The sequence below is a fragment of the Notechis scutatus genome, unplaced genomic scaffold (genome assembly GCF_049901735.1).
Source record: "Notechis scutatus isolate UNSWTSFEM ecotype Mainland unplaced genomic scaffold, rNotScu1.2 NSCUSCF20, whole genome shotgun sequence".
Lineage (NCBI taxonomy): Eukaryota > Metazoa > Chordata > Lepidosauria > Squamata > Elapidae > Notechis > Notechis scutatus.
Genome location: NW_028263147.1, coordinates 554,902 through 569,848, shown reverse-complemented (window position 1 = coordinate 569,848; position 14,947 = coordinate 554,902). Strand labels below are relative to the sequence as shown.

At 43.3% G+C, this 14,947-nt stretch overlaps 1 protein-coding gene across 2 annotated transcripts in view; it reads right to left on the bottom strand.

The window, feature by feature from the left end:
• CERS4 (ceramide synthase 4) overlaps positions 1-14,947 on the bottom strand; it is a 42,710-nt gene that overhangs the window by 10,869 nt on the left and 16,894 nt on the right. For both annotated transcript variants that reach the window (XM_087948793.1, XM_087948794.1), the window contains exons 3-6: positions 12,637-12,754; positions 9,894-10,012; positions 9,478-9,535; positions 7,320-7,370 (exon numbers count right to left, since the gene is read on the bottom strand). In XM_087948793.1, coding sequence (XP_087804919.1) covers positions 7,320-7,370; positions 9,478-9,535; positions 9,894-10,012; positions 12,637-12,754 — 346 coding nt within the window. The remainder of the gene's footprint in view (positions 1-7,319; positions 7,371-9,477; positions 9,536-9,893; positions 10,013-12,636; positions 12,755-14,947) is intronic.

The window sequence follows — 14,947 nt, the reverse complement described above, 5'->3', positions numbered from 1 at the left end:
CTGAGCGAGACAGTTCTTCATGAATTTGCCCCCTTTTTACGATGTTCACGGTTGTTTAAGCGAATCGATGCGGTCGTTAAGTTAGTCACCCGGTTGTAAAACGAATATCACTTCCTTCGTGTACTTTGCTGGTCAGATGGTCGCAAACGGGAATTGCGTGACACTCCCCTCCACAACCACCCAGGGCACTGCGACCATCGTAAATACAAGTCGGGGCAGAGCATCTGAATTTTGATCCCGTGACCATGAGCAATGCCACAATGGTCACAAGTGCGAACTCATAAGTCACTTTTTCCGGTGCCGTTATAACTTCAAACGGTCGCTAAGTGAAGCATTGTAATTTGACGACTATCTGTATTGCAGGTCTCCTGCAAAAGGGGTTGCTAATGGATGAAGACTTTTCTAAAGAAATGTTCGTTCCAATCCGAGGTGGGATTCAGCCGGTTCTGGAGAACCGGTAGCGTAAATTTTGAGTCGTTCAGAGAACCGGCAAATCCCGCCTCTGACTGGCCCCACCAACCCCCTGCCTCCCGAGTCAACAGTTGATTGGCTGGGTCTTCTTTCGTTGCCCTGCACAGGAGAACGGAGCTGTAAAGCAGGTTAGTGTGGTGAGGTGGGATTGGGAATTTTGCAATATCCTTCCCCTGCCATGCCCACCATGCCACACCCACCAAGCCATGCCACGCCCAGCAAGCATGCCATGCCCACTAAGTCACACCCACCAAGCCACACCCACAGAACTGGTAGTAAAAAAAATTGTCCACCTTTGATCTTGATCGATGCGGTCTGTCTCCCCTCCCCTGGGCAGGAGGTGGCATATGAGCCCCCCGTGGTAGAACCGAGTTCAGATGCCTCCTCCGGGCTCCGGTCAGCTGGGGGCATCCACAGCCACTTTCCCTGCTCCAGGTCGACCTTCCCAGGGACGCCCCAAACATCACCCCCTTTCTTCCCTTGCCTCCTACTCCTGCCTTCCTTCCCCCCTCACCCACCCACCCCCCAAAAGGAGGGGCTTTTGGTCTTCTCCTATGATACGAGCTGCCAACTCGCCACGGGACAAGAGTTACACTAAGATCAAAAAACTGGTGGAATAACATCTTTAAAGAACAAATGCCAAAGGAGGGACAGAATCAGAGGTGGTATTCAAGCCAGTTCTGACCAGTTCTGGAGAACCAAAAGCGGAAATTTTGAGTAGTTTGGAGACCCGACAAATGCCACCTCTGACTGGCCCCACTCCCATCTATTCTCTGCCTCTCACCGAGTCCCAGCTGATCGGCTGGGTCTTCTTTGGTTGCCCTGCACAGGAGAATGGAGCTGAAAAGCAGGTTAGTGGGTGGAGAGGGCATGGGCATTTTGCAGTATCCTTCCCGCCTGTTAGGGTTTTTGGGATTAACCCCTAGCAGAGTATTGCAGCAGTAGTCAAGCCAGGAAGCCAAAGGAGAGTGGAAGGGCCCCAGAGTATACACACACTGAACACAAACACTGTTTGTAGTTTAAATAGTTTTTAATCCAGTTAGAGTTTAAGCATTGTCATTCAGTCCATTAATTCATTCACAGTATTTCCATCCAGTAAGACTCACTAGTATAGTCCAAGTTAAGAGTCCTTGCAATATCTTTATCAGCCGATAAAGATATCTTCTACTCCTCCGGTTTCACTCTCCAGAGAAACAAACACTGGATATTCAGCAAACAGTAGCAAACAAAAACAGTTCAGTCACAGGCACTCACAGTCAGTAATCACAGTTAGTCGCAGCAGCACACAGTTACAGCCAGTTACAGACAGACAGTGACAGTAAGCACACAGTTACAGCCAGACAGCCAGTCAGTAACTCACAGTAAGCTTTCCAGCTTCTAATGCTTCCTTATATTGTAACTTCTAACCGCACCCTTAATCGGCTAATTGCCTGCTGCATTGTGCTTAAAGTGATAAGCACTTAAACCATGATATCTAAGTTTTATATATTTATTCACCCAAACCATATTTGGTATCAATGTTATACCTAACATACTCCCCTTTTGGGTGAAATAAATATATAATTCCTTTACAATCTTATCCCATATTTTTCACAACTCTCCTGGTGCTTACTGGCACCTTGGGCTTTAGTAAAATTATCAGCTAAATTGTCCTCCGACATACAGTACTCTAGCTGAATCATCTTACTTCTTACAGATTGTCTCACGTTTAGGTATCTTAGATCTGTATGCTTGCACCTTGTTTTTACTCCAATATTTGTGGCCATTTGAATTGCTGCCTGATTATCTTCATGTATAATTATAGGATAATCTACAGTTATACCTATATCAATTAACATTTGTTTATACATTATTAATTCTGTACATAACAATGATAAACAGGAGAATTCTGCCTCCATAGTAGACAAACTTATATGCTGTTGTCTTATTGACTTCCAGCCTATTAATGTATTACCCAGCATTATGGCTGTTCCTGAAGTCGACTTTCTAGTGTCTCTTTCTGATGCAAAACTAGCATCTGCATAAGCACTCAAAATTAAATCACCCTTTTGGTTCTAAATACAATGAATAATTCATTGTCTTTTTAAGATATCTTAATATCCTCTTAGCTGCAATCCAGTGTCTTTCACATGGTGCAGAATTGAATCTAGCCAACTGATTCACGCAGTACGATATATCTGGTCTAGACCAATTACTAATATAACTCAAACTACCAATTAAAGATTGATAAATCACCTTATCAAATTCAGGGCTTTGTTCATCAGTGTTGCTAAACTCCTGACTCATTGGAGTCTTAGCTGGCTTACAAAGCTCCATCTTGTAATCTTTTAGTAATTTGCTTATCTTATCTTCCTGAGATATCTTAAAACCTTTCCGTGTTTTCTTTATATTCAAACCGAGATACTTCTTTATCTCCCTAATTGCTTGATCTTTATTCTCTTTCCTAATGATGCTATTATTTTATTTGCTTCATCATTAGTTTCAGTTATCAATGCAATGTCATCTGTGAATAGTAATAATAATGATACTTTCCCATTTGTCTCCCTCTTAAACAGACATGGATCGGCTAAACCAGCTTTAAATCCTATATTGTCTAGTTCCTTTACAATATACTGGTTCCATTCATAGCCTGATTGTTTTAGACCATAGAGGCTTTTCTTTAACAACCAACAATCATTATTATCCTTATTTTCACTTTTAATACCAACAGGTTTTTTCATATAAATAATATGTTTTAATGGGCGTGCAAGTAAGCAGTTTCCACATCTAAATGGTTAACTATATAGTTTTTACTAGCTGCCCACACTAAAGCTGCCCTCAAGGTTGCTGCCTTAAGACTAGGTGCAAACACCTCATCATAGTCATTAGCATTCTGCCTAAAACCTTGGGCTACTAACCTTGCCTTATGGATTAAATTACCATCTTTATCTGTTTTTACCTTAAATATCCATTTGCAGCCAATGGATTTCTTTCCTGCAGGTAATTTTGCATTTTCATACACCTTCATATCACTTAATGAATTCAGTTCCTTATTCATTGCTGCATACCATCTTTCTTTTTCCTTATTAGGATACTTTTTAATTTCTTCTACAGAATTAGGAACTTCATTAATCTGGCACACTGTGTTAGCCTGGTACCTATCAGGCGGTCTAGATACACGTGTAGTTCTTCTGGGAATTACAGGGCTTACAGGAGGACTTTGTTGAACTACTACCTGTTCATCTTCCTCATCCTGTTCAGCTATTGAATCTGTTTCTTCCTTTATGGGCACTATTTCATCCTGTATTTGTCTCTTTACTTTATTTTTAAAGTTACAGGGATAACTAATGGGATTTCTATAGGATTCAATAATTACATCTTTATTGGCATCCTGTTCTAATTTCTCCCATCCTTCATGTTCTAGAAATTGGGCACTAGCACTACATAACACTTTAGATGTGCCTTTCTCCCAAAATCTATATGCCCTATGGTTTGCCTGATAACCAACGAAGAAAAATCTTTTAGCTCTATGTTGCCCTTTTTTCTGAGTTGTGCAGGAATATGCACCCATGCTGGTGCACCAAATGTGTGCAGGTAACTTAGATCAGGTTTCCTGCCATGCCATCTGGTAAATGGTATTTCACCTGTTGTTGTATTAACAACGTTGTTCAATATGTTATTAGCACACATTGTAGCCTCCCCCCACAAAGAATCAGGTAACCCAGAATCATTTAACATTGTTCTAACCATTGCCTGTAGTGTTTGGCCTCTTCTTTCAATAAAAGCATTATGTTCTGGCCTGTATGGAGCAGACTTCTTATGCTCTATTCCAGCTATCTTAAGTCTGTTCTGGAATTTGTTATTAATAAATTCCGTGCCATTATCTGTCACCAGGGTTATCAGTTTACGTTTAGACTTTCTTTCAGCAAACCTAAGCCAATTGAAAAAAATGTTGATATGTTTCAGTTTTGCTTTTCATTAAATAGCAAAACCCATATCTAGAATAATGGTCCATAATGCTCAGTATATATCTAGCACCCCCATACTGGGTTTCTTTGGACCTATTATGTCTGCAAATACTACTTCTAAAGGTTCTTTTGTTTTGAAACCATTTAACCTATTTGCAGGCAATACCTTGCTCTTATCTTCACAGCAAACATTACAACGCAAATATTTATCACAAGGTTTTAACCTTATTCCTTCAGATAACTCAACTGTACGTTTTAGCATTTTAAAATTTACATGCCCCAAACGCCTATGCAATAAATGGATACATTCTTCATGAGGCTTTATATTATTAAATACAGTCTGAGCCTCCCCTTTCTTACTATTATCTAAGACATATAATGTTCCATTTAAAGCTGCAGTTACCCTTTTGTTATCTTTTTCAATTATGCAATTATTATCCTTAAAAGTAATTACATAACCTAATTTATCTAATACCCTTACTGAAAGCAAATTAAACTTTAGTTGCGGTACATACAACATTTTTATATCCTGGTTTATGTACGGACAACGTGCAAAACCTTGACCTTTCGCTTTCAGGTTCCAGCCATTGGCAAGAGATATATGTTGAGAACTTGTAGACATTTTTATAAATTTTGTCTTATCTCTTGTGATGCAGTGGGATGCGCCACTGTCAACCACCCATAAATTATTCTTCACATCAGAGTTGCTAAACGTGGCTAGTTCAAATGCTTTCTTTGGCTTTTTTACATTCTGGCTTTTTCTCTTTTTGCAGAATCTTGCCAAATGTCCTCTGCCTCCACAATTAAAACACTTTTTAATTGTGTATGCTGTTGAAGATAAATTCTCTTCTTCCAGGTGCTGTACTTTGCTTTGCTGATTTCTTTCAAACTTTGAAGATAATTTCTCTTCTTTCTTATCTTCTCTCAGCTCGTCACGCCACGCCTTCTTCTGGCTTCTTCTAGTAGCCTGCCTGTAATCTCGGTTAATGAGAGGCTTTCTTTTGGCAATACTTCCAACGAAGTCACATAGTCATCATAGCTTTGATCTAATGAAGATAATATTATGTAGACTTGTTGCAGTTCATTAAATATAAGCTCTTTTTCTTGCAAATCTTGAAAAATGCTCTTCATACAGTTTAAATGAACTAACATATCTCCATTCCTCTGAAGATGCGTTCGAAAAGCTTCCGTGTAAGATTTATATGTGCTCCTACACTGTCCCGAACATAAATCTTCCTGAGGTTCTCCCAGCAGTTTGCAGCATTTTCTTCTCCACGAATATGGACAAGCTGCTGATCACATAGAGTCAGTCCTATGATGCATAAAGCCTGCTCATTCTTTAATTTAAAGTCTTGTAACTTTTCTTTATCATCATCATTAGCAGGATCCCAGCTACTCACATCTGGTGGGTTTGCTATAATGTCCCACAAACCTTCTCTGCGTAGAAGTAAACTACATTTCATTGACCATGAAACATAGTTTGTTCCATCCAGCCTGGATATCATGGACAGTTGTGACAAATTTACTTGTGCCATTGCTCTTCAGATATTTTGACTATTTTAAACTAATTAAAACAGTTTGTTTTTACAGTAATGTGCAACTCACACCAACTCTCTCTGCTAATAATCCTGGTTAGTTAGACTATGCTGCTGGGCCCATAACCAATGTTAGGGTTTTTGGGATTAACCCCTAGCAGAGTATTGCAGCAGTAGTCAAGCCAGGAAGCCAAAGGAGAGTGGAAGGGCCCCAGAGTATACACACACTGAACACAAACACTGTTTGTAGTTTAAATAGTTTTTAATCCAGTTAGAGTTTAAGCATTGTCATTCAGTCCATTAATTCATTCACAGTATTTCCATCCAGTAAGACTCACTAGTATAGTCCAAGTTAAGAGTCCTTGCAATATCTTTATCAGCCGATAAAGATATCTTCTACTCCTCCGGTTTCACTCTCCAGAGAAACAAACGCTGGATATTCAGCAAACAGTAGCAAACAAAAACAGTTCAGTCACAGGCACTCACAGTCAGTAATCACAGTTAGTCGCAGCAGCACACAGTTACAGCCAGTTACAGACAGACAGTGACAGTAAGCACACAGTTACAGCCAGACAGCCAGTCAGTAACTCACAGTAAGCTTTCCAGCTTCTAATGCTTCCTTATATTGTAACTTCTAACCGCACCTTAATCGGCTAATTGCCTGCTGCATTGTGCTTAAAGTGATAAGCACTTAAACCATGATATCTAAGTTTTATATATTTATTCACCCAAACCATATTTGGTATCAATGTTATACCTAACACCGCCACGCCCACCAAGCCACGCCCTCAGAACACTACAGCCACCAAGCCATGATCGGCTGGGTCTTCTTTGGTTGCCCTGCACAGGAGAACGGAGCTGGAAAGCAGATTAGTGGGTGGGGAGGGCATGGGCATTTTGCAGTATCCTTCCCGCCATGCCCACCAAGCCACGCCCTCAGAACACTACAGCCACCAAGCCATGATCGGCTGGGTCTTCTTTGGTTGCCCTGCACAGGAGAATGGAGCTGGAAAGCAGGTTAGTGGGTGGGGAGGGCATGGGCATTTTGCAGTATCCTTCCTGCCACGCCCACCAAGCCACGCCCTCAGAACACTACAGCCACCAAGCCATGATCAGCTGGGTCTTCTTTGGTTGCCCTGCACAGGAGAACGGAGCTGGAAAGCAGATTAGTGGGGTGGGGAGGGAAGGGGGGTTTTGCGGTATATCCTCCCCTGCCATGCCCGCCATGCCACACCTACCAAGCCATGTCATGCCCACCAAGCATGCCATGCCCACCAAGTCACACCCACCAAGCCACGCCCACAGAACTGTTAGTTTAAAAAAATTTGAATGCCACCCCTGGTTCGAATGTCTCCTGACTCCTTACCTGCTGGGGGTACCCAACCCAACATTCACGGAGATCCCACAACCAGGGCTTCTGCAAGAAGACAACATTTTGTTAGGAATCCTGTCACACCCAGCCCACCATCTATTTATTTATTTATTTATTTGATTTGATTTGTCAATTGTTTACAAGATAATAAGTATAAGTATATACATAGTTATGAATACATGAAATGGGTACATATAAGAAAAATAAAAGAAGAATAAAAGAAACAATAGGACAGGGACGGTAGGCACGTTGGTGCGCTTATGCACGCCCCTAGAAACCTCTTAGGAAAGGGGTGAGGTCAATAGTAGACAGTCTAAGGTTAAAGTTTTTGGGGTTTGGGGAAGAAACCACAGAGTCGGGTAGAGTATTCCAGACATTGACCACTCTGTTGCTGAAGTCGTATTTCCTGCAATCAAGTTTGGTGCGGTTAACCTTGAGTTTGCATCTATTGTGTGCTCTTGTGTTGTTATGGTTGAAGCTGAAGTATTCATTGACAGGTAGAGCATTGCAATGTATGATTTTATATACCATACTTAAATCAGACCGAAGACAGCGTAATTCAAGGTTTTCTAGTTCTAGAATTTCAAATCTGGTGGCATAAGGTATTCTACAACGAGTAGAGGAGCGGAGAACTCTTCTTGTGAAATATTTCTGGACTTTCTCAATTGTGCTAATATTATCAGATACGTAATGTGGGTTCCAGACTGATGAGCTGTATTCGAGTATTGGTCTAGCAAATGTTTTGTATGCTCTAGTTAGTAGTGTGAGATTACCAGAGAAAAAGCTACGTAGGATTAGGTTAACAACTCTTAATGCCTTTTTGGCTATGTAGTTGCAGTGGGCTCTAGCACTTAGATCATTAGAGGTGAGTATTCCAAGGTCCTTTACAGAGCTTGGATCATCAACAAGATCTTGACTATTCAGCTTGTATTTTATTTTCTGATTTTTTTTGCCAATATGTAAGACAGAGCATTTATTTGTTGAGATTTGAAGTTGCCATTTGTTTGACCATTCTGATACATAGTCAAGATCTTTTTTAAGGGTAGCAGTATTGTCTGTGGTATTGAACAGCTTTACATCATCAGCGAAAAGAACGCAGTTGCTCTTAATATGATCACAGAGGTCATTTATGTAGAGTATGAAGAGAGTTGGTCCTAGAACACTGCCTTGGGGGACACCACTATTGACAGGTACAGAATTTGATAGGACACTCCCAATTTTGACCATTTGTTGTCTGTTTGACAGGAGAGATGGTTTTAGATTGCGAAGTGCTTTTTCAACATTGTCTTCTGTAAAATCGATATGTATTAGATCATTGTAGTTATCTGTGGTTCGGCTAGGAAATACTGGGCATGATCCATTGCTGTTTACAAATACTGAGCCGAAGAATGTGTTAAAGATGTTGGCTTTAATGGTGTCGTCGTTGCAGTCTTTACCATTAGGTCCTATTGGGTGGGATGGACCTTGAGTCTTTTAGTTTGTTGTTTACAAAATTGTAAAAAGCACGGGTGGAATTGGTGCTTAGAAGGTTTTCCTCTTGTTTAATGTGATAATTGGTGCATTCAGTCTTTATCTGGTGGCATAAATTTTTGTATCGGCTTTTGAAATTGGCAACGTGACCAGATTTGTTTTTCCGCCAGAGTGATCTCTTTTTGGATTGAAGTTTCCTTCAATCCAAACAGGGTAATCTGTTTTTTTGTTTTGTTTTGGGAGTTGTTGTTGGTACATATAGTTTGATGACTCTTTTGACTTCAAGTAAAAATATGTTGTAATGGTCTTCAACAGTATTGCATCCAGTGAATAGAGATTGCCAATCAAGGGATGAGAGATCGTTGTCTATAAGATCATAGTTGCCTTTTTTGAAGTTATAATTGGGGATTACGTCATCCTTTCTCTGGAGCTCCCTTTGACGGGGAGAATGGAAGGGAAAGGAGAGCACAAAGCCACTGCCGTCGCTAAGGTATTTGAAACAGGTTGAAAAAAACAGAGCTGCAAGACCCCGTTCTGCAATTCCCCATGTTTTTCTCATCAAAAAGGGGAATAATCGATATCAGGGAAGGAGAAGGTCCCCAGCTGTATTACACAGTGATGGAGGGTTGGGTTGTTGGTTTTTGGCCAACAAACCAGTAAAGTGGGGAAAGTTGGAACTCACGTTGTAAAGGATGGCCAGCGCCATGCAGAAGGAAGTGGCATAGTAGGTGGCCCTCCAGCTGGAAAACAATAAAATAAACTTAAATTTAAAAACCCATCAGGGCACATTGGACCACCAGATGGAAGATTCAAGGAGTCTAGAGTTGTAAGGGAATATAAAGATTCCTTACTAACACTGATGATGTCACCTAGCTGGGTAATGAAAGGTCCACAAGAAAACAGTCACGCTCAGGGAGCCCCAAGGATCCAGACCTCCTCCTCCTCCTCCCTGCAACCCCCACTTTTTCTAGCACTGATGAGGTTACCTAGTTTGGTAATGAAATGTCTGCAAAAAAACAACAACTACCAAGCTCAGAGAACCCCAAGGACCCTACATTCTTCCTCTTCCTCCTCCTCCTCCCTGTAACCCCCACTCACCTGGTTTCACAGAACTTCTTGGTCAAGCTGGGCCGGTCCTGATTCAGCCTGTATCGGAACCACCTCTCTACCTGTCTTGGTTGCAGGTTGCACTGCTTGGCTAAGGTGCTGAGGTCTTCCTGGAAGGCAGGAAGCAGAAACAGGTGAGAAAAGCATCCCAGCCAAAGTCCAAGACCACTTGGCTGGGGAAAGCAATAGGCTCCAATTTTTTTAATGGTTTTAATGGGGAGAGAGAATGAGAGAGAGAGAGAGAGAGAGAGAGAAAGAGAGAATGAGGATTGAGAGAATGAGAGACGGAGAGAGATTGAGAGAGAATGAGAAAGAATGTGAGAGAGAATGAGAGAGATTGAGAGAAAATGAGATTGAGAGAATGAGGATTGAGAGAATGAGAGACGGAGAGAGATTGAGATCGAGAAAGAGAGATTGAGAGAGAATGAGAAATTGAGAGAGAATGAGAGAGATTAAAGAGCTTGAGAGAAAACGAGAATGAGAGAATGAAAGAGAGAGAGAGAATGAAAGCCAGAATGAGAGAGAGAATGAGAGAGAGAAGAGAAAGAGAGAATGAGAGAAAGAATGAGAGAGATTGAAAGAGATTGAGAAAAAATGAGATTGAGAGAATGATGGAGAGAGAGAATGAAAGAGAATGACAGAAAATGAGAGAGAAGAGAGAGAGAATGAATGGGAGGGAGGGGGTGTTTAACGCATCATATAGCATTTCAAAAATCCTAGGAAATCCCCTTACTCCCATTTCTGAATTTGACCCCTTCTGGCATGTTAGAATTTGTGAATAACCCACTGGGGTTATCCCATTTTTTAACAGCACATCTGAAGCGTCTCGCGCTGGAGAAATCTGACTTCAGCAGATTCTGCTTGAGAAAAGAAATTAATCCCAAGTCCTCAGCCTTACAACTGCTGCTTCATGTGTGTTACACTCCTGCATACTTTTGCACACCCAGAGACCAGGGACTTTAATTGGATTCAGCACTTCATAAACCCATTTTATGCTTAAGTCATAATAAGCATATTTAACCAGATTAAAACTTTTAGTTCAGGGTGTTTTTTTTTCTCCCAATTCTTTACCCCACATTGCCTTTTGAGATTTCAATTTTTTCCTCTAGTCTCCCCAAAAGTGCTTTTTTTTTCAAGAGGCAACTGAACTTTCATTTTTTTTTTATTTGAAGAAGTTTTTGCTTCTCCTCCAAGAAGCTTCTGACTGGATGGCGGAGAATGGAAGGATTTATACTCCTTGCGGACAGCTGGTCATTTGCATCCTTTTGAGAGGGTCGTTGAGGCCACTTGGAGATTGGTCTGTGTCCCTCGGGGTCACCTGAGTAGTGCAAATAGGTGTGGAGCCTTCTTGGAACTACTGAAAGGACTGTGTTGTACACTGGACATGGATGAGGTCGTCAGCAGTTTCAAGAAGGCTCTGCACCCATTTGTACCACTGGAATGACCCTGAGGACACAGACAAACCTCCAAGTGGCCTCAATGCTCTCTAAAAGGATGCAAATGACTAGCTGTCTGCAAGGAATATAAATCCTTCCCTTCCCCTCAGCTCTTCAGTCAAAGCTGAAGAAGTTTCTTGGATAAGAAGCAAAACATCTTCAAAAGAAAACCCAGACAGTCCAGTTGCCTCTTGAAAAAGCTCCTTTGGAAAAGGGAGTTTAGCCGGCTAGGGAAGAGAGGTGCGATTTCTCTCGACCCTGCCAGATCCCCCTGTCTTCACCTTCTACGGGGCGGCTTAGCCCTGAAGCCGGGTGGCTCAGGGCATTCCAGCGGCGAGCGCAGGCAGAAACCACGCACGATCGCGGATTCCTGCCTGTCCTGAAGCGCTGCAAACCGGAACTCCTCTTGAAAAAGCTCCTTTGGGACAACCATGACTTGGATGGCTGAGAATCTCCATAGACTCACTAGTCTTTAGCCTTTCGATCCACTCATGGTCTCCTATCATGGACTAAGTATGGTCAGATTTTTAAGTGCTACTTTACAAAGCCCCTGAAAAACAGGAGTATTTTATCCAAGGCCAGATCTGTCATGCCCTTGTTGGAGTCTGACTCTGAGGGGAGCTGACAGGGAGTGGGAGTGTGGCTCCGGAGGAAACAGAGGAAGGGCACAGTCTGGCTGGGCATTCAAAGGAAGACCCAGGGCCAGCCCCTCTTCATCCTAGGGCATGCAGGGAGGAATGGAGAAGGGAGCAACATGGCTTATGGGAGAGGAAAGGGCCCTGATCCCTTTCATTAGTTGCAGCTGAGGGAACAGGATATAAGAAGGGTGTTTGCACACAGCACCTTGCTGGAAGCAAAGCATGCATTATCTTTGTCGAGGCTTATATGGGTTTTGGCGTCCTCCCAACTGTGTGTGCTTCGTTATCTTTTGGAAGTCTGCAATTTATTATCCTGGCCTGTCGTGTTAATTACTTTAGCGTGGTTTGTGTTGGTTTTTTTATTTCTAATTTATCTGTACTTTGAGTTCGGACTGCATTTCCTCCCTTTGTAGACTGTTTTTGGAAGAGTTTGATCTCCAGCTGAGGATAACTGGACATTGGGAGCCAAGTTGTAGGTGTTAAAGGGACTTTACCTATTTTTGTGACTTTGTTGCTTTTGTGCCATGCCCTGGGTCATCACAAGATGTCTATGGAGATTCTCAAGCCATCCAGGTCATGGTTTTCCAATCCATCTACGGTTGGGACATCCAAGGCTGGAGTTTGAGCCACCCCTTCCAACACCACGAGAACAAAACTCACCTTGGTGGGAGTTTTCCTCCGTTTCCTGTAAAAAGCTTCCAGGGTGGGGTTCAGAGAAGGTATCCGCCTCACCTTTTCTCGCAAACCTAGTCGTTTGCTCAAGGAGACACCAATTTTCCTGAGAAAAGGAACAGGTTGGGTTAGACAACTGGTGTCAGGATTCCGGCAGTTGCCCCCATTTAAATCATGAGTCTCGAGCCAAACTTCCAAAACTCAAAAAGGATTTATTGGGAGTTAACATGCCGGCACTGCCTGGGTGTAGCCGACTCTGAGACACATCATTCACTGTCACCCTTGACCCTGGTTTTCCCTCCACCTCCTGGGTGTGTCATAAATCATATTCTCCAATGGGACACATCCATAGGCCAGAGTCATTAATTATGCTCTCCAGTTAGAATTTTGCACGGCAGAAACTTCAGTCACCTAGTTACTATCTTTGAAAACATTTATGGAATGCACTTCGATTTGCAAGCTGCCGCACTGCTCCCCCCTCCTCCCTTTCTGTTGGCAACTCTAAAAAGACCAGAGAAATATTTTAGGAGTTGACAACTGGATTGAGTTAGTCAAACCCTAAATTTAACCGGTCCTTGGCTTTCTCGTTTCATGCACCACTTAAGAACAGGCCTAGAGAGCCAAACAAAGAAAACAAGACTGATGAATATAACCTTTCCCTCCCCCCCAACTTTTAAGTGAAATATAGCACACAAATCATAGCAATGCTTATATACAGGTAATTCTAAACTTAGAACTCCAATGGGGCTGAGAATGGATCTGGGATTGGGGTTCTTGAGCCCAGGGAGAATGACCACCTTGGATGTGGTGGCACTGCCCCAAACAGACCCTGTGTGTAATCTGGGGGGATAATTTCTCCTGGACCCGAACAGAGCAGGTGGCAGTCATGGCCAGGAGGGCCTTTGCACAACTGCAGGTTGTTGCGCCAGTTACACCCTTTCCTGGACCGGCAATCCCTTGTCACGGTCACTTGTGCCCTCGTCACCTCCCATCTTGACTATTGTGATGTGCTCTACATGGGGCTGCCCTTGAAGAGCATCCGGAAGCTCCTGTTCTGACCCAGGCTTCGTCAAACATAAATAAACAAAAACTTGTTTTTAAAAGTAAAACCTATTTTAATGCAATGCTGGGAATTATTTTCATTCACAGCCAGAACTAATTGTAAACAGTTCCCCAAGATAAGCACACGCCTTTCAGTTCTGTGGAATGCTGTCAAAAACAGAAGTATCCGATTAATTATAACAGTATCAGAAAAAAAAACCGAACAGAATACACAGAGCTTCAAGGAAGACACAGAATCTATTGAACTACTTTGCTCCCTGCAAAGGTTTCATCATCGAGGTCTGACTTTTATCCTTTATGGGAGGGGCCATCACCTCCAAGCCTTACTCCCGAGTTGCCTCATTTGTCTCAGCTGCTCTCACCTTCTAGCACAGGGGGGGCAAACTACGGCCCGCGGGCCACATCCAGCCCGTTGGTCTGTCTAATCCGGCCCGCCTCTGAAAAAAATCGCTGGGCATGGCGTATTGCTCTGCGCCGCATGGCCCCCAAAGCTGCAAAACAGCGCGGAGCGCTCTCGGGGTAGGAAAGAAAAGAAGAGAGGCACACAATGCCAGCACCCGCCCGGCCGATGCCTCTGTCGAAGGTGGCGGGAGCAGCAGACGGGACAGCCAGCGGCGAAGTTTCCTAACTCGCCTCTCCATCCCTGGCTGGCGTGCGTCTCCTGCGCGAGGCACTTTCCCGGGCGCCAGGAGGAACACGCTCCGACTATTATTTGCGGGTCCTCTCCCCGCGCTTCCTTCCCCCACCCCTCCCCTCCCGCCCAATATGGCAAAGGTTCAGGTGAACAATGTCGTGGTGCTGGATAACCCTTCGCCTTTCTACAACCCCTTCCAGTTCGAAATCACCTTCGAGTGCATAGAGCAGGGGTCCCCAACCACCGGGCCCCGGACCGGTCCCGGTCCATGGATCACTTTGTACCGGGCCGCAAAGAAATAAAAATAAAAATAAAATAAAAATGGCGGCTTTCTTCGCCTTCGGTGAATGCTGCTGGGATCATGGATCAAGAACACAAAGGAGAGAAGGGGAGGGAGGAAGCAACCAAAGCCTGTCCTGCTCTCCAGCTCAGCGGCTTCGGTTTCCTCCCGCCTCGTTCCTCTCTCAGTCGCTCTCTCACTCCTCCACCAACCCAGGAAGAAACTGCTTCAAAGAAGCCAGCAGGGTGGCTTTCTGTCGGCGCAGCTCCTCTGAAGCGCCCATTCACCCCCACCCAGCCGCCCATGGTTTAATCCAGTGCTCC